At 45.2% G+C, this 24560-nt stretch overlaps 1 protein-coding gene across 2 annotated transcripts in view; it reads right to left on the minus strand.

Annotated features, from left to right (window-relative positions):
• ME3 (malic enzyme 3) overlaps positions 1–24560 on the minus strand; it is a 143457-nt gene that overhangs the window by 12077 nt on the left and 106820 nt on the right. For both annotated transcript variants that reach the window (XM_084261103.1, XM_084261104.1), the window contains exons 6-7: positions 23001–23104; positions 5951–6060 (exon numbers count right to left, since the gene is read on the minus strand). In XM_084261103.1, the coding sequence (XP_084117229.1) occupies positions 5951–6060; positions 23001–23104 (214 nt within the window). The remainder of the gene's footprint in view (positions 1–5950; positions 6061–23000; positions 23105–24560) is intronic.

A 24560-nucleotide genomic window follows, 5' to 3' on the forward strand; every position in this document is an offset into this window, starting at 1 on the left:
AATTAGTTAATGCTGAGCCAAGAACTGCTCCACACAGCCCAGGGAAACGTGCCTGCAAATCAGGCCACGTTTGCACATGACTGGTTTCTAACTTGCCCAAATGTTTGAAGCCGTTCAGATTCGCGGTGCCCGAGTCAGCCTGTTCCCAACCTCAGCTGAGCTCTGGGAGCAATGTTCCTCCAGGCTGAGGACTGCTTCCTGAAGTGTCCTGGAAAGGTTATGGAAAGGTTATCTGCTGTGGTAATGAGAAAAGGTGGTTGGTGGGTCAGGGGGATATTTTGAGGCTCATCAGCAGTCACACATCCAGCAACAAAGGGGGAGTGAGTGGGGAAAGACTCTGAGAGGTTCTGCAGGAGTGAGGCACCCCTGTGCATTGCTTGCAGAACTGCTTTAGATGTGGAGGGACTATGAAAATAGAAAAAGCTGAGTGTTTTTCAAGTGGCTAGTGATTTGGGGTGTCCCATCTTGAAGTGCCTCGAAGAAATCTCAGTTGCAAGGTGTAGGTGCTCAGTCTATTTTAGAAATCCTGTCTGGTGTCAGTGTCTCAAACTGGATAGCAGTGTATGTGAAACACTCAGGTGGGTGGCTCTCTGAGAAGCTATCCATGTTGCACCTACATCAGGTCTAGTTTTAAAAGACTGCTGAAGCTGCCCAGAGCCAGAAGATTGTAGACTTTATGCTTCTGTGCATTATTCTATCTGTCCTGCCCATATGTGTGACAAGCTTTTGCATGACTCAATAAGATACAAATAATTAAATATTAAGAGATTTCTGAAATTTTCGGCACCTCTGACTACACTTGCAGAACAACTTCTGCTGTTCAGTACTGAGCAATCTAAGTCTGAAAAATTCATGTTTCATATGTGAATATAAAGGGTAATACACCGATAACCAGGAGAACAAATTTTTTCATACCAAAAATAAGGTTGGAAGACATGTCTGGAGGTCACTTAGTCCCTACCTCCTTAAAGCAGAACTAGCTTCCAAATTAGATTAGGTTGCTTAGCGCCTTCTTGAAGGACAAAAGTCCCAAAGATTCTCTGCACAACTTGGCCCACTGTTTAAACACTTTCGTGGTGAATAATGTTTTGGTGATGTCTGATCTGAATTATGACACTGAAGTGTCTCTGTTGGAGCATAAAGGTTACATCTCAGCAAGCCAAGCAGTCCAATCCCCACTGCAGCAGTCCAATCCCCACTGCAGGTCGATGGGTCTGATGCTATTTCTGCTTGGCCTGGGTACAAACTCCTCCCAATTCTTTGGTTGCTCAGTGCACATTGTTGAAGGCTGTCTTGGATTTAGACAGGCACCTGACCGCACAGACAGCAAGGCACAGGCACACAGAATCCTAGGTCCTTGCTGAGAGCCTTAGATGTGTAAATTTACAGGGTTTCTGTGGATTCCTGCCTGTTTAACAGGGATCATTCAACAGGCAAAGTGTGTGAGACCTGAAGTGATGCTGAGGTACGTGGCCAATGGCATTACAAAGTCATTCTTTGAAAAGTTTTGGTAACTGGGGAGATTCCCAATTCCTGGAAACAAACAAATGTCACACCCATGTTCAAGAAAAGCCAGATGAAGGATCTGGGGAATTTTAGCTCAGCCATCCTAACCTCAGTACCTAGGGATTACAGAGCAAAGCTTTCTGGAAGGCAGGTCTAGGAACATGGTAGTGATGGAGACCTGCACAAGGCAAATCACGCCTGCCCAACGAGGCTGCTTTCTATGAGGAGACAGCTAGCTGTGTGAACAAGGACAGGGCAGTGGATGTTGCTTTCTTTGACCTGCATGTGGCCTTTGAAATAATCTCCCAAACCATCTTTGTAGCCAAACTGGAGAGATCCAGACTGAACAAGTGGGTCATCAGGTGGGTGAAAAAGCGTCTGCGCTGCTGGGCTCAAAGGCTGTGGACAGTGAGTGGTACAAAGTACTACAAAGGCACCAGCACTATTTGTATTCTGTTAACAACCAGGGTGATAAAACAGCGTGTACACACAGCAAGTTCATGGAGGATTACAAATTGGGGATAGAGATGGATGATTGCCCCTCACAGGGATTTCAGCAGGCTGGAGAAATGTGCTCAGGGAAACTGCATAAAGGTCAGCAGAAGGCAAGTGCAAAGTCCTGCACCTGGGAAGAAGGAATAGTCCCATGCAACAGTACATGGCGAAAAAGCAGCTTTGCAGAACAAGTCTTGGAGGTAATGGTGGACAACAAGCTGAAGATGAGCCAGCAATATGCCCTTGTGGCACAGAAGGCCAACAGCCTGATAAAATGCATCACAAGAAGTCAGGACCACCATTTGAGGTCATGTCTATACTAGTGTCACCAGTTTGGGGCTCTCAGCCCAAGGAATATGCTGGCATACTGGAGCAAGTCCAGAGGAGGGCTATCAACATGACCAGGGTGTACAAAGAAGACTGAAGAACCCAGGTTTGATTAGTTTGGAGAAGGCTAAGAGATCATCTAATTTCTGTTGGGAACTACTTACTGAGTTCTTGTAAAGGAGACAGATTTCTCTTTGATCCCTGGCAGGGTTCAGGGCCAGGTTGGATGGGGCTTTGGGCACTCTGGGCTAGTGGAGGGTGTCCCTGCCCCTGGCAGGGGGTTGGAACTAGATGGGCTTTAAAGGTCCCTTCCAACCCAAACCAGTCTGTGACACTGTGATTCTTCTCAGAAATGCACAGGAAAAGGATGAAAAATACAGGCTGCATCTTGGGAAATTAGATTTTATGGAAAAAGTTGCACAAGGAAGATGACAAAACTTTGGAGTAGGCTCTAGCCTTGAAATTACCTTTCAGCTCAGTGAGTAGTTGGAATAGGTGATGTCCAGGTGTTCCAAACTAATGCCTTTTACCTATTTTCTTGCATGAAGCATGCAGCCAGAGATGTCTGTCTCAGGGATTTACAAGACTGGACACCTTGGTAAGACTTTTTGGTTGCATGTTTTCTCTTTACACACAAGTAAGTGGAGAAAAGTTACAGCAGGAAGAGAAAGAGCAGGATCTAAAGCATTCTTACGTCCTTACGACTTCATATGTGCTTCATCGCCTGCCCTGCCACTTTACTGGGAAAAAGGGAGAAGTGACAATGAATTTTATCCCATAAAGCTGAAATTGAAGCTGTTGCCCCTTGCATGAACCCAGACAGAGCTGGGAAAAGACTGATGTCATCCCCCCCATAGAGGAAGGAGAAGCACTCCCTTAATGGGGATCTCCCACGCGCGGGCACTAGCTCCCAGGCTGATGGCTTTCAGAGTGAGAGCAATCACCTCCTCCCGGTTTGTGGTACCTGGCAGGCGTCCCACTCAGCATCAGCAGGCTGGCTCCAACTGGAAGGGGTCTGAGTCATTTTAATTCTATGGGGTTAGGATGGATTAGGCAATACAGTCATTTGTGTGACAAAAAGAAAGGAGAAAGAAGTAGACGTTAATATTTTAAACTGCTTTCTGTTCGTGTAAGCCCCGGGGCAGCAAGAGGGAGGCCTAAGGGAGATTAACTGCAACAATTTATACTTTCTTCCCACATCTTGTCTGTGTGTGTGTGTCTGTAGGCACAATGAATTCATGGTCCTACTAACCAATGGGCAAGGAGTTTCAATTAGTGTAGCTCAGGCCTGAGCTAACTTGCACCGTGGGTGCCTAAGATGTGTTTTTAAATCGATATACTTAAAACAATGTTGGCTCAGAAGCTGGGATAATTCAGGCTTCAGGAGGTCTGCTCCTGCCTGGCTTGAGTAAAATGAAGCCTGCTTAAACAAGGCTTTGTATGATTCTCATTAATCATTTAAAACACAATTTGCATTGAACTCTCTTGCTTTTTTTACGTAGGCAAGTTGTGAAACACCATCATGTTGGATAAGACAGAATCTGAGGCAAAACTGAGGAATAGGAGTGAGCAAGTGAGAAAATGGCACTTCCTACATGTCTCATACCATCTGGGGACACAGAGGTGGGTACTAGGGTGGGTGAATCCCAGCTTCAACTCCATTTATCTCTGACATGACTCTAAGACAGAGTTAACTGAGCAGATGCAAGTTACATCAGCTTCCCAAAGGTCTCCAAAACTCATTCCTGACTACGACCCTGGCTTGAAATCCCTTTTTCTTTCTGACAGCTACATAAAAAATCCTGAAACAGTGGCTTGCTTCCCTTGACTCATCACTTGTCTGCACAAAAGATCAGCAGGATTTCTTTCCTTATCTATGACTGTGAAATCAGTGCCAGCTATAGGTTTTCTTTGTGAATATAAAGGAGTTTTACTGGTAGGAGTAAAAATCCTACTGTTCTAACAGGTGGGACTCTGGAGAATTTTCAGGGGGCTTGACATCTCGATGTACTGTGACATACATCTAACTGGGGAGAAGCAGACAAGTTCCATTTTATGGCAATGCTGTTTTACAGCATCCTCCTGGATGTGGTTTGCCCCTCTGGGGGAGTAATTTCCAGGAGCTGAGGCATTCAGCTATGACCTATGGCCATAAAGAAACTAAAAAATACAATCTCCTGCTTCCCACTCAGAATCCTCAGTTTTGCTTTAATATCCTCTTCTCTCTGTCAATTGAAGAAACTGTTCCAATTCACCAAGGAACCTTTCCAGTTCGCCCTAGTTCCCCACAGAACACCTACATCCAGGCCTACAGGTCTGCCACATCACTTGGCCTCTTTTTCTTTTGACTGCTGAGCACACTTCCACTTCTCATTTGCAGAGAGAATGACTAACACAAAATAAATCTTCATATGATCAGCCTCTTATTATGGTTTTCATCTGTCTATCTCCAGAAAAGTTTGAGTTCTTGTTTCCCTCATTCAAAATGTATCTCCTTGTGTCCTCCTTCTCTGTGTTCCTCTCTTCACTGGAAGCTTTTGTGGGTGGCAAGAACACTTAATGAGTCTTCTTATACAGGAACATCTACCTCACCCTGCCTTAAATTCCTTAAACTCCTCTGCTTCTAAACCCTCTTCAGGAAAGTGTATTTGAGGAAGACCACACATCCCATCACACCAACCATATTCCCATAAGCCAGGGTCTTACTCCCTCTAATGCCATGACAGAGGGGAATGCATGACAGGCAGCAGATGAGGAAATAGTGCTGGAAAGTCTGCTCACAAAAGAACCAGCACTGTGTGGAAAACAACTCCTTCGAGTACGAGTGAGGATAAGCCCAACTGACTGCAAATAATTAAATCAACAAAGCTTGGAAATTGGTTGCAAGCAGGACTAGACAAGAAAAGATGAAGCGACCCACAGGAGAAGAACTGGTTGTTTGTAATCACTTGGGAAGATCCTGTCCCTGTTGGATGGCCAAACAGCCCTTCTGATGGTTTAAAGCAAGGCCAGCACCAGATCAGGATGCCACAGGAGGAAAGGAACAATAGAGGGACCTTGCCAGGATGTAACTTGCATTTGAGCAATTCTGCTTACCGCTGAGTCCCACAGGCCGGGGAGATGTGCTGGTTCCAGCCTCAGCTTTGCTGCTGTCACTTCTCCTTGGCACTGGAAGAGGGGTGTTAACCACTCTAGGGGTAACCCCATCTGGGGTTACCTTTCCTCTTGTGCATGGAATGAGGAGGAGAACAACAGAGGGACCTTGCCAGGCCCAGCTAATATCCACCTGGCTCAAGGAAACCGAAAGCCTTGTGTAACAGCTAAAAACCATCATCACTGTTTTAGCTAAATTATAGCACATTAATGGAAGTGTCTAAATTACCTTAATGAACATGATCCCTTTTCTCCCTTGAACACCACTGCTGCAGCGAAAAGCTAAACTAAACCCAAGGAAGACTCTCTTTTCAACTTAGACTGCTGTGCTGCTGGCTCTATCCTTACAGGGTCAACTCTACAGGTCATCACATAGCCGAGTGTTGTATAATAAACAGTATTGTGATCTTGATGGCCTTTCCTCATGAGAAGGAGAAGGCTACACTGGCATTCTCCTGACAGCACTTACCCTGGATATCGTCATTGAACGTACAGTATCTGTTGCGATATTTATTGAGGAGACGAAAAGCGTTGGCATTGGCAAAGTCTTCAAACTGGATGAGGCAATTCATGCCATACCTGCAAATCAAAGCACAATTAAAAATTGGATACAAATGTTTCCATATTATGTCCTATAATATAGGACAATATAGGCATCTTTCACCAGGACAATGCAGAGACTTCAGCACAGACATAAAAGCAAGAAGAGAAATGTGTCACGGTAACAGCGAACAGGATCACTCCCTTCCCAAGGTCCACACACTCAGAAATGTGGGGTCTCCAGGAATAAATCATATTTATAATCTGTCTATTCAAGATATAAAGGATTTCTTAATATGTATATCTAGATATTTATGTATACTTATATATGGATGTATATATGTATGTATGTATATATATATTTTCAGGGTCAGGCTGGATGGGGCTTTGAGCATCCTGGTCTAGTGGGAGGTGTCCTTGCCCATAGCAGGGGGGTTGGAACTAGATGATCTCTAAAGTCCCTTCCAGTGCAAGCCATTCTATGATTCTGTGATATCACAGAATCACAAGGTTGGAAAAGACCTTTAAGATCATCAAGTCCAACCATTCCTGCCCTATGCTAAACCATATCCCCAAGTACCTCATCTACCCGTCTTCTAAACACATCCAGGGATGGTGACTCAACCCTCTCCCTGGGCAGCCTGTCCAAGGCCCTGACAACTCTTTCTGTGAAGAACATTTTCCAAACATCTAATCTGACCCTGCCCTGGTGCAGCTTTGTGCCATTTCCCCTTGTCCCATCTCCTGTCACCTGGCTGAAGAGACCATCACCCACCTCTCTACACCCTCCTGTCAGGTAATTGGAGGCAGTGATAAGGTCTCCCCTCAGCCTCCTCTTCTCCAGACTAAACATCCCCAGCTCCCTCAGCAGCTCCTCATATGATTTGCCCTCCAGATATGATTATATCTGTCTGTGTGTGTGCATATATATATATATATATATATATATGGATCTCTGGACTATTGGCACGACAACTTTTCACTGCCACATTTACCAATGAGTTTCTTGAAGTGATGGGGATGCTCTTTGTGGTGGATGTTGCAGCTGCTGTAAGTGCAAACCAGCAAACCTGACTGCAAAGGGAAGGTCAGTTAAAGGGACATCACCCCTGCACGAGGTCCCTGCGTCAGCTGTAGGTGACCAAGAGATGAGAACAAAACCTGCTTGTAGGATGCCATGGCTGCTTCATGATGTGATTTCACAGCCATGTTTTTGTGCTTTGGAAAGGTGTCTCTATCCATTGAGTTACTTTGCAGCCAGTAACCTGTAGCATGGTAAGACAAACTTTCCATTAATATCCAGTAACATCAGGACAAGTGTGCAGATTCTAGAAATTGGGTAATAGTCAGACTGCTCCATGTCTCTACAGTTCCATCACTTTGTAGGACTCTAGACTGCAGTAAGGCTTTGCTAAAAAAATCTGAAAGGTCCCTAAGCACTCTTTGGTCTTGATGTTTTGATGGGGCACTGGGAGGAGCTCAGGGAATGAGTAATGCAACTATTAGTAACCTGTGGGCTGCGGGCAGGTGAAAGGGCTGTAAGCAGCTGCACTGTGTTAAGAGACCTGAGCCTCTCACAAGCAGTGCAGAGGCAGCATCACCTTACATACCCCCCATTCAGGCTTTCCTCCTTTGCCACTGAAACCTGAGGTAAGGGACATCCCTGCTTTAAACCAGAACTTGATACTGGATAAAACATGCTCCATTTGAGAACCGTGGCTCCCATTGTGAAAAGCTCTTTCCATGGCACTGGCAGGGTGGGCAGTCAGGCTCTCCTGGAAGGGCCTTGGATTTTATTATTATTGTTATTTTTCATTTCAAGTATGTCTGTCAGCAAGGAGACAATGAGAAGCACATGCATTGTGCTCCTTTATTTGTCTGTCATGAGAAACTCTCGCTTCAGAAACCCTCTGGTCTCAAAGAGGTAAAAGGGTTGTTGGCTCTTGCACTTGCTTCACGTTCTCTGTGCTTTAAAAAAAGGACCCAATGGGGATGGACTTTTAAGTCAGGACTGTATTGATGGGACAAGGGGCAACCATTTTAAACTAAGAGATTTAGACTACATATAAGGAAGAAAGTTTTTATGATGAGTGAAACACTGAAACAGGGTTGCCCAGAGAGATGGTAGGTACCCTATCCCTGGAAACATTCAGGGTCACATTGGACAACCTGATGCAGTTGAAGATGTCCCTGCTCGTGGAAGGAGGTTGGACTAAAGGCCTTTAATCATCCTTTCCAACCCAAATCGTTCTGGCTCTGTGAATGATTTGAGAGTTGTGTATGACTCTGAGATACAAAAACATCAGCTACAACTGAATGCCTCACTGCAGTTAAGTCTCCTGATATCCTACTAAGCTTTGCAAAAAGAGTATTTGCAATATTTGCAAAAACTCCAACAAAAAATTAGGTGCTTGGAGTCTTAGTTCAATCAGGAACACCTAAGCTGTGGAAACCTTTCTGGTGGGTGCATGATGCAGTGTCACCCCCAGAGGGAAGTGTTACTGTGCCTGTCACCAAAGAGCAGAGCATGTCCATGTCACAGGGCTGTATATACAGCACAGCCCCATGCCAGAATGTGGAGCTGTTTCCTTTCTCCTGGGCATCTTCAGCTTCTCCTCTGGTGTTGTTGGGAATGGATGTGGCACACCTGCAAGGGAGGACACACCACAGCGTGTGGTTTTCTTCTTGGCCAATGTGGAATCCAATGACAATTCCAATGGCATCTTCAGCTTAACTCATGTGCAGTCTGGGTACCTTTCTACTACCTGGGTACCACCAGAGATGGTCTACCATGCCCAGTCCCCACTGTATGTGCTCCCCATATCTCTCCTGAAAGTGAATACAGCACAGAGAGGTTAAAAAATGCTTTCAAAGTTAGTCTGTATTTTTTTGTGTGCCATCTGATAGCTCCTACTTCATAAATCAAACCGACTCCCCACTCTGCAGTGTCAGTCCAGTGAGCCCTTTCTAGGTAGGCAGATGGCAGCATGACTGGTCATACTGGCCAGAGGAGCAGCAACTTCTTGTCTCATTTACTGTGCTGCAGGGAGCAACAGAAGAGCCCTCTGCAATATCCCTGCTGTAGCTGGACTCTGGGTATGGAGGTTTAGGCATGGATTTTCCAAGGGAGCAACGCGCTTTGAAATTCAGCAGCATCTAGTTGGTGAGGTGGGGAAATTTCAGCTTACCCAATTTTAAGGGGATAAAAGCCCTAGAAAAGGGACTGGACAACTGCTCCCCTTGGTTTTATGACTTTGAATAAGACAAATTCTTTCCCATACTGTATAGGACAGGCCACGTTACGTGGCTCAACTGAAGTCTATTGGAATTTTAAATTTATTTTCTTAAACTGCTCTTAAGTTGTGTCCAGTGTGCTCCTAACTACAAGTTACACCGAGTAGCTGAGGGATACTGGTTATGCACTTCAAGCCTCCCCACTGCAGATTCTGGCAGCTATCAAGTAGATACCCAGTACTAACATTTCTTCTGAAATGCTGAGCAACACTCTGAAAAGCAGCAGATGAAGATTCCCAAGTCTCTTTCTTTCTCTTTGAAAAGTCTTGGGAGGCAAAATGAACATTGTGGATGTCCAAGGAATTTGGGCAAATAGAAAAAATACAAAAAGTGCCTGTGAAGATCAGTTTCCTGATGGATGATCCACTTAGCCATCATTTGAATGTGTAAGGAAAACATGGCTAAGAGGGAGATGACACACCATCCAGAACATCTGCTGACATGTCACAGCAAAGAATAAGCAAATCTTTAAGCAAGTTCAGTTGCCATAGAAACTATTTCTCTAACACCCGTCATTATTTATTTGTATCACTGAGGAAGTAACATTACCCACTCGCTTCAGAAAAGCAGTGATCTCAGCCAGCATTAATGTATGTGTGACCAGCTCTCCAAAGAGGCCGTAAGGGTAGGTGGGTGGGTGGGTTTCCCTGGCTACAGAGTCAAATTTGCAAGAGTGTTGACCTGAATTTTCTCTTGTAAGCATAGAATTCTTTCTTCACGTCCCTGGTCTGCAGCATGAGACAGTGCATGGTTACTTCTGGTTTTGTTGGTGATCATTTGTTTATTAAGCAGAGCACAAGGAAGGTGTGGAGGCCCAGAAACACATCATTGCTATTCCTGACCATCAGTATGATGGGACAGTACTGGAATGCAAACGCTTTTTCCTCAGCTATTTTTTGGAAGATTGCTTTGTTTTTCTCTGCACTATGTCCACTGAGCTTTTTAAAGTCCAAACCACATTTTTGAGCCTATGTGAGCCTTTGCATAATTGGAGAGATATGGATTTGACAGATGGACCACTCGATGGATAAGGAACTGGCTGGATGGTCGCACTCAGAGTTGTGGTCCACAGCACAACATCCAGGTAGAGATAAGTGATGAGTGCTGTTCCTCAGGGGTGTGGTACTGGGACTGGCACTGTTTAACACCTTTGTCAGAGACATGGGCAGTGGGATAGAGGGCACCCTCAGTAAGTTTGCTGATGACAGTGTGCTGGAGGGAAGGGATTCCATCCAGAGGGACCCTGACAGGCTGGAGAGGCGGGACCATGCGAACTGCACAATGTTTAACAAGGGCAAGTACAAGGTCCTGCACATGGGTCAGGGCAATCCCAAGCACAGCTACAGGCTGGGCAGAGAATGGATTGAGAGCAGCCCTGAGGAGAAGGACTTGGGAGTGTTACTTGATTAAAAGCTCAATGTGACCCAGAAAGCCAAACGTATCCTGGGCTGCATCAAAAGCAGCATGACGATCAGGTCAAGGGAGGGGATTCTATCCCTCTGCTCTGGAGACCCCACCTGCAGTGCTGTGTCCAGCTCTGGGGTCTCCAGGACAAAAAAGACATGTACCTGTTGGAGTGAGTCTGGAGGAGGCCATGAAGAGGATCAGGGGGATGGGCCCCTTCTGCTATGAAAAAAAGCTGCAAGAGTTGAGCTTGTTCAGCCCTGGGAAGAGAAGGCTCTGGGGAGACCTTAGAGCAGCTTCCAGTACCTGAAGGGGTTGCAGGACAGCTGGAGAGGGGCTGTTGTATGCTATCCATACAAGGACATGTACAGATAGGACACAAACTAATTCCTCTAAGATGAAGCAAGTTAGGTATGAGGAAGAAATTCTTCCTTGTGAGGGTGGTGATGCCCTGGCACAGGGTGTCCAGAGAAGCTGTGGCTGCCCCTGGATCCCTGGCAAGGTTCAAGGCCAGGTTGAATGGAGCTTTGGGCACCCTGGGCTAGTGGAGGGTGTCCCTGCACATGGCAGGGGCTTAGAACTAGATGGGCTTTGAGGTTCCTTCCAACCCAAACCAGTCTGTCATTTTGTGATGTGAGAACTGAGATTTTTATTAACAAAGACCATGAATTGGTCATGACAAGACCCAAAAGCCAGATGTTTTAAATGAAATAATCAAATATCTCAAACTCACAAGTAAAGGTGGGAATCTCAAGATGATGATTCTAGTCCTCAAGGAGTACCCACCTTACTGGGGTTTTGAGAGGAATTGAAGAACTTGTGCTGTTCAAAAAAATATCATTGAAATTAAACACAAATTAGGCAGCTGACTTACTGAACCTTCTTAGAATGTCACCAGTTGATGCTTATGGCTCTTTCCTAATGGTACTTCGATGGCTGTTTGCAATGCTCCATCTTAGGACAACCTGATCCACCTAAGGATAAACTCATCAAGGAGTACCAACCAAACCACTTCTGGGGCTGTTTGCAGTAACATCCTTGTAAGTATCAACATGATGAGTCAGTTCTACTGCCCTTCCTCCACAGCAGCAACTCAAGATTTGCATAACCTGTTTCATCCCAAAGGAATTCAGAGCACTCTACAAAGTATTTGGGTAGCATCCAAAAGTAAAATGGAGCCAACTTGGGACTGGAGCACAGAAATACTTTAATATGCAACAATCCTAAAAAAAAATCCATGTTAGGAAGCAAAGTACAGAATACTGCAGAGGGGAAGTGTGGTCAGAGAGCAGCTACTTGGCACTAGAAGTCAGTCAACAAAACAAAACAAAACAAAACACAGGATGGGATTCCTTCCACTAGCTTTGCAGACTAAAATTTGTCCGTGCAATGGCCAGCTGGACAACCCTGCCTGTCTTCTCAGGTGATGGACAGGAAGAAGCATGTCTAATGGCATTTAAAAAAAAAATAGTTTAAGTGGAAAATGGAAGTAAGTAACCTCTCTGGACATGCCTCTTTCTCTGTGAATACAGTCCAAGATGACTGACTTAACACGTGTAACTTTAGACTCCTAAATGAGAAGAGATAATTTAATGTTAACTAATTACCACAGCTTGTTAGAAAGAACTTAAATATATGTCATGCACCCTAGGTCACTGGCTTATCACCCTTTCAACTGCAATGCTCTCCTGTCCTTCAAAGGCTGAAGTTTATTGGTCTTCTCTAGAGAAAATGCCCTGCACCATCCCTTGTGTATGGCAGCCAAGTGGTCCCCTTTCAGGGTACATGGGAATACTTCAGGATGGGGTGAAATATACTGGCCAGTCTTCCCCCATCATAACATTTTTTTTTAAATGAAAATTGGAATTTCATGAAACTGATTTTGTACAATTATTGTGTTTCACTGGAAATACTGTGTTTTCCATTAAGAAACCAAAATTCCACCATTTCCTATTTGAGGAACCATTTCAGCAAGTTACACTTTAGTTTGGCTGAGAGATTTTGCTCTGTTTATCTTGTCAGGTCTGATATGAATGCAGTCCCTGTTCGCACACACCGGAGCGCTTCTGCCATGCTTGCCGCCTGTAGGTGTGGGGTGCCTATCTTTAGAAAAAGGGATTGTAAAGTGAGTGTTTGAACAAGGATTTCTGAAGAACCCCTCTGCCGCATGCAAAGTATCCTTAAATTTGTGCCTGGAATTGAGGGTGGCCTTGCAGAGAGAGCCTGCAAACCGCTGTGGTGGGGAGAGGCTCCCGAGGCCAGTCTGCTTGCCTTGTTGCCAGTTCTTACAGATTCTTGTCTGACTCATTGCCTAACTCAGCTCAGAGACTCAAGGACAGTTTGGAGCCAAGAGCAGCAGGTCACATCAGGACTGAATGCTTTCCAGTCCAGGAAAGGCATGGCCAGCTGAGGTTGTGTCCCTCCAGTAATCTCATGCTGTCAGTGACTCATCTTCTCAAGAGCATTCTGTCATCTTGTTGGCATCTGGGACACTAGTAGCCGAACACCCAGGATCTAATTGCCCTTATCTAAAAGGAAAGCTCAAGTGTAGACTGTCTGGGTTTCAGACCAACAAGGTACATTGAAACAGAGCAAGTGACAATCTCTGGTTTGGTTTCTTCCATTCCCCAGTTCTTTACGTCCTTGTCAAATAAGGAAGATTTTGGGTTTTGATCTTCTGATTTTGGATTCAAAGCTGTTCCCATTCTTCTTGGACACACCAAAATGTGAATTTCTTGGGATCCCTGCAGTCCTATGGTTTCCTTCTGGAACTGGAGGTTTCCCCTTAGCTTGAGTAACTCGTACTATTGCAGGCTGTGGAAAAGGATGCTGACAAGAGGTGGTTTTGAAAGGACTCAGATGTGCTGGATAGAACTACAACAATAGAACTACAACTACAATGTGCTGGATACTACTACAACAACAAAGTCTTTTATGGTCACTAAATATTATCCAGGTCAATGTCTTAACAACCACCCCTCGACCACTACGACACATTCACACTTTTAAGCAAAAGTGAGACCTTTTGTGGTTACAATCCAAACTCTGCTGTACTCGTCTGTTGTGTGGTGGGTTAACGCCGGATGCAAACTCTGACAGCTCACTCTGGGCTTCTTCCTCGCTTCTGTCTTGGAACTGGTGACACTACAAGAGTCATTATTTAATACCATCACCACGTCTCCTGGTTTGCTGCTGGCTGCCAGACTGTTATCTGGGGACCCTGTTCTCTACCAGCTCTGGAATTAATTTGGCCATTGTATAGAACTGGAAACGAAAAGATGTGCTTTGTCAGCTCCTCCTCATCAAAAAAATCACTAATCTTTCATGGTAAAGATTATATTGCTGTCTCATTAATTTGCCTATTTTGGGGTTTTGTGCCATAAATAACGATGACCCAAATACTGGCTTGCAGTACCTTGGAAAAACCTTCCTATAAAAATAGCTTCACTGGGAGATGCTTTATAGAATGATCCTTCATAGTCTGATCCTTGCCTAGAACACTTTGCATAAACAGGGTTTTAAATTAAATAGTATACTATTGATTGTGATAGAAGTATTAAGACTGACAACTCTGGGAGCTAAACATACAGAATATTATGAGGCTGTTGTAAAAATTACCACACAAAAATTTTCATTAAAGAATTTCCCAGAAAACAACCAAGCACAGGATTCGTGCTTTGTTTATCACCGTAGTGTTGTTCCAGTACTGTTACTATCAAACAGGAGCTGCACTAAGTCTCTGGGCTGTGCCAACAGGAGATATGCTGTTCTTAGTCAGGTCTGTATCCCAGTAGAGGATGATGCACATCTGTCTTGGATGAGTGTAAAGTGTGGAACAAAAGAGTGTGAATCCCAGAAGAGGGAGGCAGATGTTTTCCTGATGACATCGCTTTTAGCTTCTTTATTTAAGAGACTTCTGAATTGCCTCTGCAATCTCATTATGCAACTTGGTTCTTTCATCCTCATTTGTATGTATCTCTTCGAGTTCACCCAGCCTCATTATGAGCTATGAGGTCAGAGAGGAAAAAATTCATGAGGCAGCAGTTACAAATTGAGAAGCATCCGAAAACTGCACAAATCAGGACTTCAAGGGTGGCCTGAGGACCTGTGCAGGGCCTTTGCTGACCAGTATCAAAAGGGCATTTTTGTTCACTGTGAGCAGGGAGTATAAGACATTCCTACATATATGGAAAAAAAATTGCTCTAAGACAATCCAGTTCCTTTATGGAAAGAGTCACAGGCAGGAGGTTCTAATGTCCTTGTCTGCATTTAGCATTTTATAGGATTGCTTTCAGTCATTCTTGACGTGAGGAGTCTGCTTTATCATAGAATCATAGACTGGTCTGCGTTGGAAGGGACCCCAAGGATCACAGAGCTCCAACCCCGCCCTGCCACAGGCAGGGCCACCAACCTTCAGGCCTGGATCTACACAAGATTGCCCAGGGACCCATCCAACCTGGCCTTGAACACTTCAATGCATTCAAGCTGGCCTCGAATGCTTTGATGCATTGCAGCTCCTACTCATAGTCTCAGATAAAACCAAACAGAGAAGAGCCAAATTGTCCTTGCCCTTGTCCTGGAGACTTCTTACTGCTGCTTGGTATACCAGCAACCAAAGTTCTGATTTCCACAAAAAACAAAATATTGAGTAAAGGAGCCCATCATTAGAAAGAAAACATACATGGCAACTGATCAGCATTCAGGACTGGAAAACCAAAGTCTGCTCTAGCAAGTTAAACACCAGCACCTGAGTCTGGCCAGCGTCCTTATGCCACTCTTGCTGCTAAATTGTTTACACACTCATTGGCAGGGTTTTGGTCAGACCAGCAGCACTCTGCCACACAATTCCTGGCCAGCGTTTAGGGGTCACTTTGGTCAGGAACCATCTCAAAAGATCATTTGCTTGTGGCTTTACAGCAGTAAGAGAGCCAAGCAGTACGGATGAGGCTGTGCAGTAGGGATTGAGCAGCAACCACAACGCTGTGTGGCCTTGTGACCTTAAAAAGTGGCTTAGAAGTAGGCAAAGCAATTCTGTCACTGAGGGGAGACCTAATTGTTCTCTACAGCTACCTGACAGAAGGTTGTGGAGAAGCGGGGGCTGGCCTTTTCTCTCTGGTGACAAGTGACAGGACAAGAGGAAATGATGTCAAGTTACACCAGGGGAGGTTTAGATTGGATATTTGGGAAAACTTCTTTCCAGAGAGGGTTGTTAGGCATTGGAGCGGGCTGCAGAAGGAAGTGGTGGAGTCTCCATCCCTGGAGGTATTTAAAAGCTGGTTAGATGTGGTGCTGTGGGACATGGTTTAGTGGTGGATGGCACGTTAGGGAGATGGTTGGACCTGATGATCTAAAGGGTCCCTTCCAACAAAGACAATACTATGATTCTATGATTCTGTTGCAGCCAGGATCCCACTTTACCCCTGGAGAGGATGAGGGCAGTGACCTAAGAAGCTCCATTTTCCTTGTGTATGAAGGAGAAGCACCTCTGTGCCTCTGTGGTGTTACAGGGTCCAGGCCGAGTGTGACTCAGGATGGCAGGAACGGGCTCTGGGGCCAGCTGGGGTGTTCAGAGAGGGAAAAGGTACATTGTTCCCCTAAGGTCTTTGCAAACTGAGTTTTCACATTCAAGAGTGGAAAAAAAAATAGACTGTTGTCCCATCTTACACCAAGGTTGACTCAAGGCAGAGAACAAGATATGATTTCATCTACTTCAGAAATAGAAACAAACACTGGTAAAAACCTAGGAAGAGGCTCAGAGGGAAAAAGTACTTTTGTTCATCCCACATAAAAAGGGTGTGAGGCCCTGTCTCATTCTTGTTACTGGGGCCCCAGTTTCTTCACACCTTGGACTCCACTGACAGCCCCTTAATGACAGCTCTGGGGTGGCTCCTGGGCTCTTGGCAATAGGCAAGTTACACAACAGCATAAGTATGTGCCAGAAGGCTTTTCTACTGTTACTTATGCCTGGGAAATCTTACATCAGGATTGCACTGTTTGTGTATTTGTATGTGTTTATAGCCAAGAAGAGGAAACCCAGATAGGTAAAGAGACAATAGTGGGACGGGTTTACTACTAGGAGGCATGGGGCCAGACCAGTGTTTGCAGGGAGAGCTTACAACATTTGTGTGCTCACAGGCTCCAGACTGATGTTACAGATTCAGAAAAGATTTTCATTTTTAAGACTTCTACATAACTAAGAGGAAGGCAAGTTTTCTATTAAAAAATGTCAATGAAAACTAAAACATTGGTAAATTATAATAAAAGCTGACCTGCTGGTTCTGGAGCTGAAAAAGCACTTCAAAGTCTCAAAGTTATGTGATTTAATAGCACTATGTCTGTCACTCATTAAATAGTTCTACTAGTGTTAAAAGGAGAGATGAAGTGATAAGTTAGAAAGCTTGATCATATCTGTTCCTTTGTTTTGAAGCAGAAATGTCATGGGCAAGGTTTATTGATTGCCAGGTAATCATAAAGGTTGACCCAATTGTTCACAAGGGCATGTAGCAGGAGGACAAGGGGTAATGGTTTTAAACTTGAAAAGGGGAGATTTAGGTTGGATATTAGGAAGAAGTTCTTCACTATTGAGGGTGGTAGATCACTGGAACAGGTTGCCCAGAGACATAGTGGAGGCCCCATCCCTGGAGGTATTCTAAAGTCAGGCTTGGTAAGGCTCTGAGAGACTTGATCTAGTCAAGATGTCCCTGCTCACTGCAGGTGGGTTGGACTAGATGACCTTTAAAGGTCCCTTCCAACCTAACACATTCTATGGTTCTATAAGGATCCACAACAGAAGTTATGACTGTTAAGCAGATGTAGCAGTTATGATGGTCATCATGAGTGAGAAAAAAATGCAGTTGCTTTTATGCTGGAACGCGTGGTTTTGAGCCAACAGATGGGAGTTTTGCAAAAACTTGTAGCTTTTGATATTGTAGCCAATGCAAAGTTTAGAGCACTAGGTCCTGGGTTTAGGAATCCCATGTCAGGGAGAGGCACCATGAACCCAACAGGACCTGCTGCCTCACCGTCTTCATAGACTGCAGAGGACTTGTAATGTAGGTAGGAGGCTCATGTGTTTCTGCCAACATAAACACAGCCATCATGCCCTGAGGCATAGGGCCTGCTGAGGATTCAGCGAGCGCTATATGACAGTGACCCTTGAAGCACAGAGACAGCAGGAAATCCCTGAATCCTGGGTTACTGGAAGCTGGGGGTATGTCAAGGATTGTTTGCTGCTTGTTCCTAGTCACATGCCAGGGAGCTATGAGTTACTGTTAAGAGGTGAGATATGTGGCAAGATGAAGTCGGGATCAGTCACAAAGCTCTTGGGAAAAAAAAATCTTTAAAAATCATAGTCAATGTTCCTGACAGCTCTTTGTGCAACAACCCCCTGCCCAAAAAAACAGCCAACTCTTTTGCACAGCATGTTCCATGACTTCCAAGCACTAAGACCAGCACTAATGGCTGCTATGGCCATTCTTGTGTGTTTATGCAAAATAACATCATCGTCCTTGGAATGGGTCTGAGGAACAGCTGCAGCTGGAGGCACAAGGCTTCTTAAGGGAGCAGGACATAAGCAGGAGATGCAACCATGCTAGTGCTGACCCTCAGATGTAGCCCTGAGCTACCTTCTGACAGACAAGGAATGGACCCTCACCACCTGCCTTCTGCCCAAACATTTCTCCAGCTACATCTTTCTAAACCAGACATGGTAAATCTGGCTTATGTGGAAAGCATAGAGACAAAGCCCAGGGCACCTTCTGGATGGTGTTAGAGTCCCTCTAGGCATGGCAGTTGGGGCACATGGGCAAGGAGAATATCCACCCTGTATCCCCGTGGAGGCTGGAGTTGGTCTATACCATCAGCCCTGCAGTGGTGCAGATCTCCTAGCAGATACACAAATGCTGAGGAACTTGAGGTGTTCACAGTAGTACATGAGGGTTTTGCAAACCCTAGTGGTGCCTAGGGACCTAAGCTTCATCTTCCAGGATCAATTAGCCAAGTTTAACTAGAGCTTCCAGGATCAATTAGCCAAGTTTAACTAACTGAATAAGTATCTAGACCATCTGAATAACTAACCGATGAGCACCTGTACTGGTGACTTTGTGTCTCAAAGGTGCTGGTGAATTTGTGATTCACATCCCTGGAGAACTGCTTGTTGGGGAGCATAGGGGACCTAGAATCATACCTGATGGTATGTTTGTGGGTGAAGGTACTGGTAAGGGATTAGGTAAAGGAAAGTCAGGTATAAAACAAGCACAAGGAAAAACAAACTCAGCAGAGGTACTTTCCTTCTCCCAGATGAGTGCTGGATCTCCTGGTGCTTTCTGTGCCATATGGCACGGGCTGACAGAAAGCTTCTGTTCCACCAGTCACCCTGTTAATAAGCACTGATGAGAAAGGAAAGGGGAGTGAAGTTATGACAGCTTAATGAGGTTTCTGTGACATGCTTTGCTGGCGTGTGGAGGTGCCTCTCGCTGTCTCAGTCTCCGTGCTCAGCATCTGCCAACAAGCGACTGGGGGCCAGCATTCAAAACAGAGGCTGGAGCTTGGGGACAGGCCATCCATCAACACCTCTGGTCACTTGGAGCCACAAGCTGCACTGTTTCTGTGCGATGAAACCACAGAAGGAGCAAGTGGTGTAAGCCAGAGGGTCTTATTTCAGACAATGAACTGATCTCTGCCAGTTTAAGAGAAAAGGGAGGAATGAAGTTCCCAGCGGTGTGCTTTGAAAGAGACTGATGATTAAAGAATCTTGTATCTGTAGAGGCTGGGCTGAAGCTCTTCAGAGGCCACAGAGCATGCCCCAGCACAATGAATTTCCCATCACATTTTGGTTTAGACCTTAATTTCCCCACACAGGCAAGCTCCAGGAATTCTCTGGGTTACTCCAGCTGTGATCCTTGGACACTTTAGGTGAATATTTATTCCAGCCTACAAAAATGCACCAGTTCAAGAATAAGACTGACTTGCCCTTTGCCATGGTAACTGAGGAGAGGGAAAACCAAAGCACTGCATTTTGCCATACAACTTGTATGACTCATTGTAAAAAAACAGCAATCTGTCAGCCTGCTCCACTCAGTCATGGCCCAGGCTCAACGGGCCCAATTCTGCCTGTCGCTGCCTCCCGAGAGGAGCCGAATACATGGTTTGGAGGCCTTGTTAAAGAGCTCAGTTATTTCACATGTTTTAGGTGCTTTAGTAATGAACGGAGGTTTAGGCAGGTGGTTCAGGAAAGGCTTTTCTTTCCAAAATTGCCCAAAAGTCATGCTTTATTTCAACATGCTGTGAGTGTCTAACTCTGAAGCCTCTGACACTCCTCATTTCGTTACGAGGTGGCTATTACAAGACCAGGAGCCCTTCCTGCTGACTGGAGAGGTCCCCAGCTATAGGATTATGACATCTGTTTGATATTATGATTCCATTAGAAGAGTAAATCTTCACTCCCCTGGCTTTCTTGTGGGCTCTGACACATTCCACTTCAGTGACAGATGTCCCTCGAGCCAGCAGTGCTTTGACAGGGTGGGAGGTGCTCCCGCAGAGGAACTGACAAACAGTTTCCGTGAGAAGCTGAAGTACCATCAGGAAGAGGACAGAATTTCTGCACAGACATCAAGTTGAAAAGGAACCCCCCAGATTGCAAGAGATTTGTGGCAATCAAAAGGTTCCTCCTCAAATAATGGGATTCACATGTGATGCTGTAGACTCGCATAAGAAACCGCAGCAGAGCAGAGATCACAGCAGACCCTGCTCACAGGTTTCCTCATGTGTGGAATCAGGCTACAATAAAGCAGCGTGTTCTTGACCTTCTGAATGATTCCTGCTTCCTTTCATAACAGAAGTGAGTGTTCCTAATGGGTTGCATCCCGCCATTCCAGTGGAAATTTGAGATCAAGCAAATCTATTTCATATAAATTTGCCAAACACAGGCTGATAGCAAGATTATTCACCAGCCCAGAGCTCACAGAGAATCACACTCCAACAACGCTTTAAAGTATGCTGGTGGTTAGGATGATAAAAGCTCCTTTCCCTCAAGAATCTCCAAATACTTTACAGATGTGAATGGAGAAGTGCAAAGTGGAATTTCTCAGCCCTGCTTTGCAAAGAACTTTCTGGGGGCTTGCTGTGCTCAAGCAATTCATCCTGGCTAAGAGAAACAGAAAAGCTGGGACAGGGGCTCCAGGAACTTGATTCCCTCTACTTGGATGAAAGCATTAGACATGACTTCACCTCCTCACAAGATAAGAGGTCATTGTTTCATAGCTAACCATCTTCTCCCTTCAGTGTGGAGATTAGCTCACGCAAACTAACCACCGGAAAATAACAGCCAACCCTTCCTTTCCAGTAGCAAGCACAGAAAAAGCACATTGTCTTTCTGGCTCAGTCACCAGCATCGCAGGAGGGGTGGGTGCAAAATGCATTTAACACCACAAGCATAAATCTCAGAGTCAGATTTATGATGGCTGAGACATCATCTGGGTTGTCATTCTGTTGTTCAGCAATACCAACACTGTAACACCCTGTGGTCCCCTGCCAGAAGGAAGCAGGACAATTTCCTTGAGGGATTAATTGGTAACCACAATCAAAACAAACAAAAAAATATGACAAATCAGCTCTGAGAACTCTTAAATCTTTTTAACTTGTAGAGCCTCTGGTGATTTACTAGTTGTGTTTTACCAGCTTTCTAACCACCGAGAACTTCTTCCCCCTGGATAAGCCACCCCTTTCTATACATACTACCACACTCAATCAACTGACATTTCAGTCAAGCTTTCTTATCAAACATAAAGAAAGACAAACTGGAGCACAATTCTCTTCTCTGCTGTCATCTGTAGGCATTTTTAATCCAACAGGCAGGGCAGTGCTATTGTGGTCATGTGCAGAGATGCAGGACCTGTAGTGCTGGCTGATAGCAAGTGTCTGAAGTAGGCAGCTGCAGCTGGGAGGGTTAATGTACTGGCTGTCATACAGGACATACCTACAACAAACCATTGAACATCAGAGGAGAGTCCCCTGTCCCAACAGCAGCATTACATGTGCACAGAGTGCAGCTTGACACTGCACAGGGCCTTCACATCAACAGATGCTGACATTCCCCATGATGCACTCATCCCTCTCAAAACTTGGTTGGTCAGCTGTGACTGAGTTGTCCTCAGCCCCTATTTCACGCATCCCCCCACCCACAGCCAGCTGGGCAGTTAGACTGTATGTGAAGATACACTTCTCAGTGGACAGGGAGGTGTCATTAGACACTCGTCATGATGCCTCCTACCTCAAGGGAGACAGGATGAACTCAGAGCTGATGACACGTGTACCACCTACTCCCTTCCATTTAGGCAGGAACATACACACACACAAACACAGAGCTGGCTGGAGACAGAGAAAGAGGGAAGATCAAACCTAGCTCCTTCAGCTGTGAAGAAAGGACCCTACAACATACAGACGGGCAGCAGCCTATTAATGAGGCACAGACCACTGCTCTCCTCCACTCCTTACCAATATCATCTGCCACTTTAGGAAGGGCAGAAAAAGCTGCTCAGGAGCTTGGGGCTTTCCAAATATTATTTCCTTAACAGTTCTCACTTATTGTTACCTCTCTGGATAGTCATGGAGATTTTAATATGTTTTCTTTTTTTTCAGAAAGAAGAACTCAATGCAGTGCAAGAGGTGCACATACAACTCCCTGGTACATCGGAGACCCTCTGTTCCACCTAGAATGGAAATATGCACTGGGTCTCTCCCAGCAGTAAAAGGCAATGCTTATAATCCTCATCTTCTCACTCTGCAGACTGAAAATGCCAGCAGGGAAGCTCCTACTCTTAACAAAGCGTTAGACAGGCAGTCTGCAGCCGCACACAGACATCACTGCGTGGAGCAACATGCCATTTCCAGTTAGACAATTTCCTTCATGACGGTGCAGGCTAGAAACTTCCTTCACAAAATGTAAACAAACCAAAGTTTAGATTCTGCCTGTCCTGAATGAGGCTCATAAATGCATGATGGAGGCCAGATATAGCCCACGGGGCATACGTTTGACACCTCTGGCCTATCTGGGCAGGAAATGGTTATAAATAGTCAGTCCCATTGCAGTTCTCTGAAGACAAATATTTTTGACATAGAGTGCTCAAGCACAAAGAGTCATTTGTAGACCACCCAGGAGACTTGCATTTAAATGACCCCTCTTTCCTCAGATGATCAATTATACTAATGTTTATTTCAGGAGTTGCAACATTTGTTCTTAAATGGAAGCAGCCCAGAGGAGCCATGTATATAATCCCACTTACTTGTTGGTAACTGCCTGCATAAACTCATCAATCAGTTCGTCGTACTGTTTCCCACGAACCCTCTTGTGTTTCAGTCCAATATAGAGTGGATCACTCAGGAGAGCCTAGGACACAAAGCAATTCTGTTGACATCTTCTCTTCCGTGGATGGACAGGGGATTTATGTTCCAGCCTACCCAAAATGTTTGTCTGTTGTTGTCATACTAATTTACCTACTATGCAGTGACGTCCAGCTCACACAGCTCTTCCCAACCAGAGAGTGTTTCCATAAGAACATATGGACTGTCTTTTTGTGTATAGTTGGAGGGATGTAATTCTTCTTGACTACCATAGGAATCAGAACTCTGTATCCCCAGAGCAGCTCTACCAGGCTCCCTGACAAGGTGCCTCACTCCTAGTGAAAAACCCCTGACTTTCTGTGGGGAGTTTTTAGTGTGTGTTGAGTTAGTGATTTTACACCAAGATTACCACGAAAGCTGTGGCCACAAACAGTGGTTTGCACAACAAAGATCACCTGAAGGAACTTGAATGATGTTTGCAGCTTAGGCCTTTAGGTGACACTCAGGAGTTGACTAGAACCAGTGATCAGATGCCAAAATGTTCCCAAGCCCTGCACCTACCTAGCACCCACCTCGGTTATCTGCAGGTGTCCAGGCAAGGTATGTTCATACAACAGATTAGGTTATGCTTTAGCTCCTGTTAGGAATATAAACAAAGGCCATTCCTCCAACCAACCCAACAGGTGTTAAGCCAGGACCTCTAACCCACCTAAAAAAGACTGGGTCAGCATGGAAACAGCACGTATTTTGGGGAAAATTATAGGACTAACGGTGGCAGGATACCAGTGGACCAACACCTGCACAAGTCACTGTGGAGCAACTGTGCTTCCTTTCCAGTTTCAGGAACTGAATCATCCATGTGAGAAGGGGATGAGCCACCACAAACCTATTGTCCTGCAGCCATGTGGGCCCTAAATATTGGCAGGTGTGCTAAAATTAGATCTGTTTTTACAGCCACAGCTGCTTTCCCTTAGAAGGAAAGATGAAAGAGATTTTCCTCTCAGTTTGATATATCAGCTCTCCAGGGCCGTGAAACAGAAAGACCCATTTGCATTACATTGCTGATTGCTCCTATATTGCTATTGCCCCTGTGCTCTGGGGCCGGTTCATGTGGTATAACATTGCCCCACAGGCAGGCTGGGGAATGCCAAATCCTGAAAAGGAACAGTTTGCTCCAAGAGTATAGGAGGTTTAAGGCATTGGAGAGGGTTGTAAGGCATTGGAACAGGATCCCCAGGGAAGTGGTGGAGTCTCCATCCCTGGAGGTATTTAACAGCTGGTTAGATGTGGTGCTGAGGCACATGGTTTAGTGGTAGATGGCAGGTTAGGGTGATGGTTGGACTTGATGATCTGAAGGGTCCCTTCTGGCCAAGACAATTCTATGATTCTATAGAAAGAGGTATACAAAGAGTATACCCAGAAAGACAAGCTGGGAATTGTTGCTAAAAATATATATGACCGCTATATTGACTCCATTCTACCTGAGATGCCTGTGCTAGCAA

The sequence above is a fragment of the Gallinula chloropus genome, assembly GCF_964237585.1.
Source record: "Gallinula chloropus genome assembly, chromosome: 1".
NCBI classification, from domain to species: Eukaryota; Metazoa; Chordata; class Aves; order Gruiformes; family Rallidae; genus Gallinula; species Gallinula chloropus.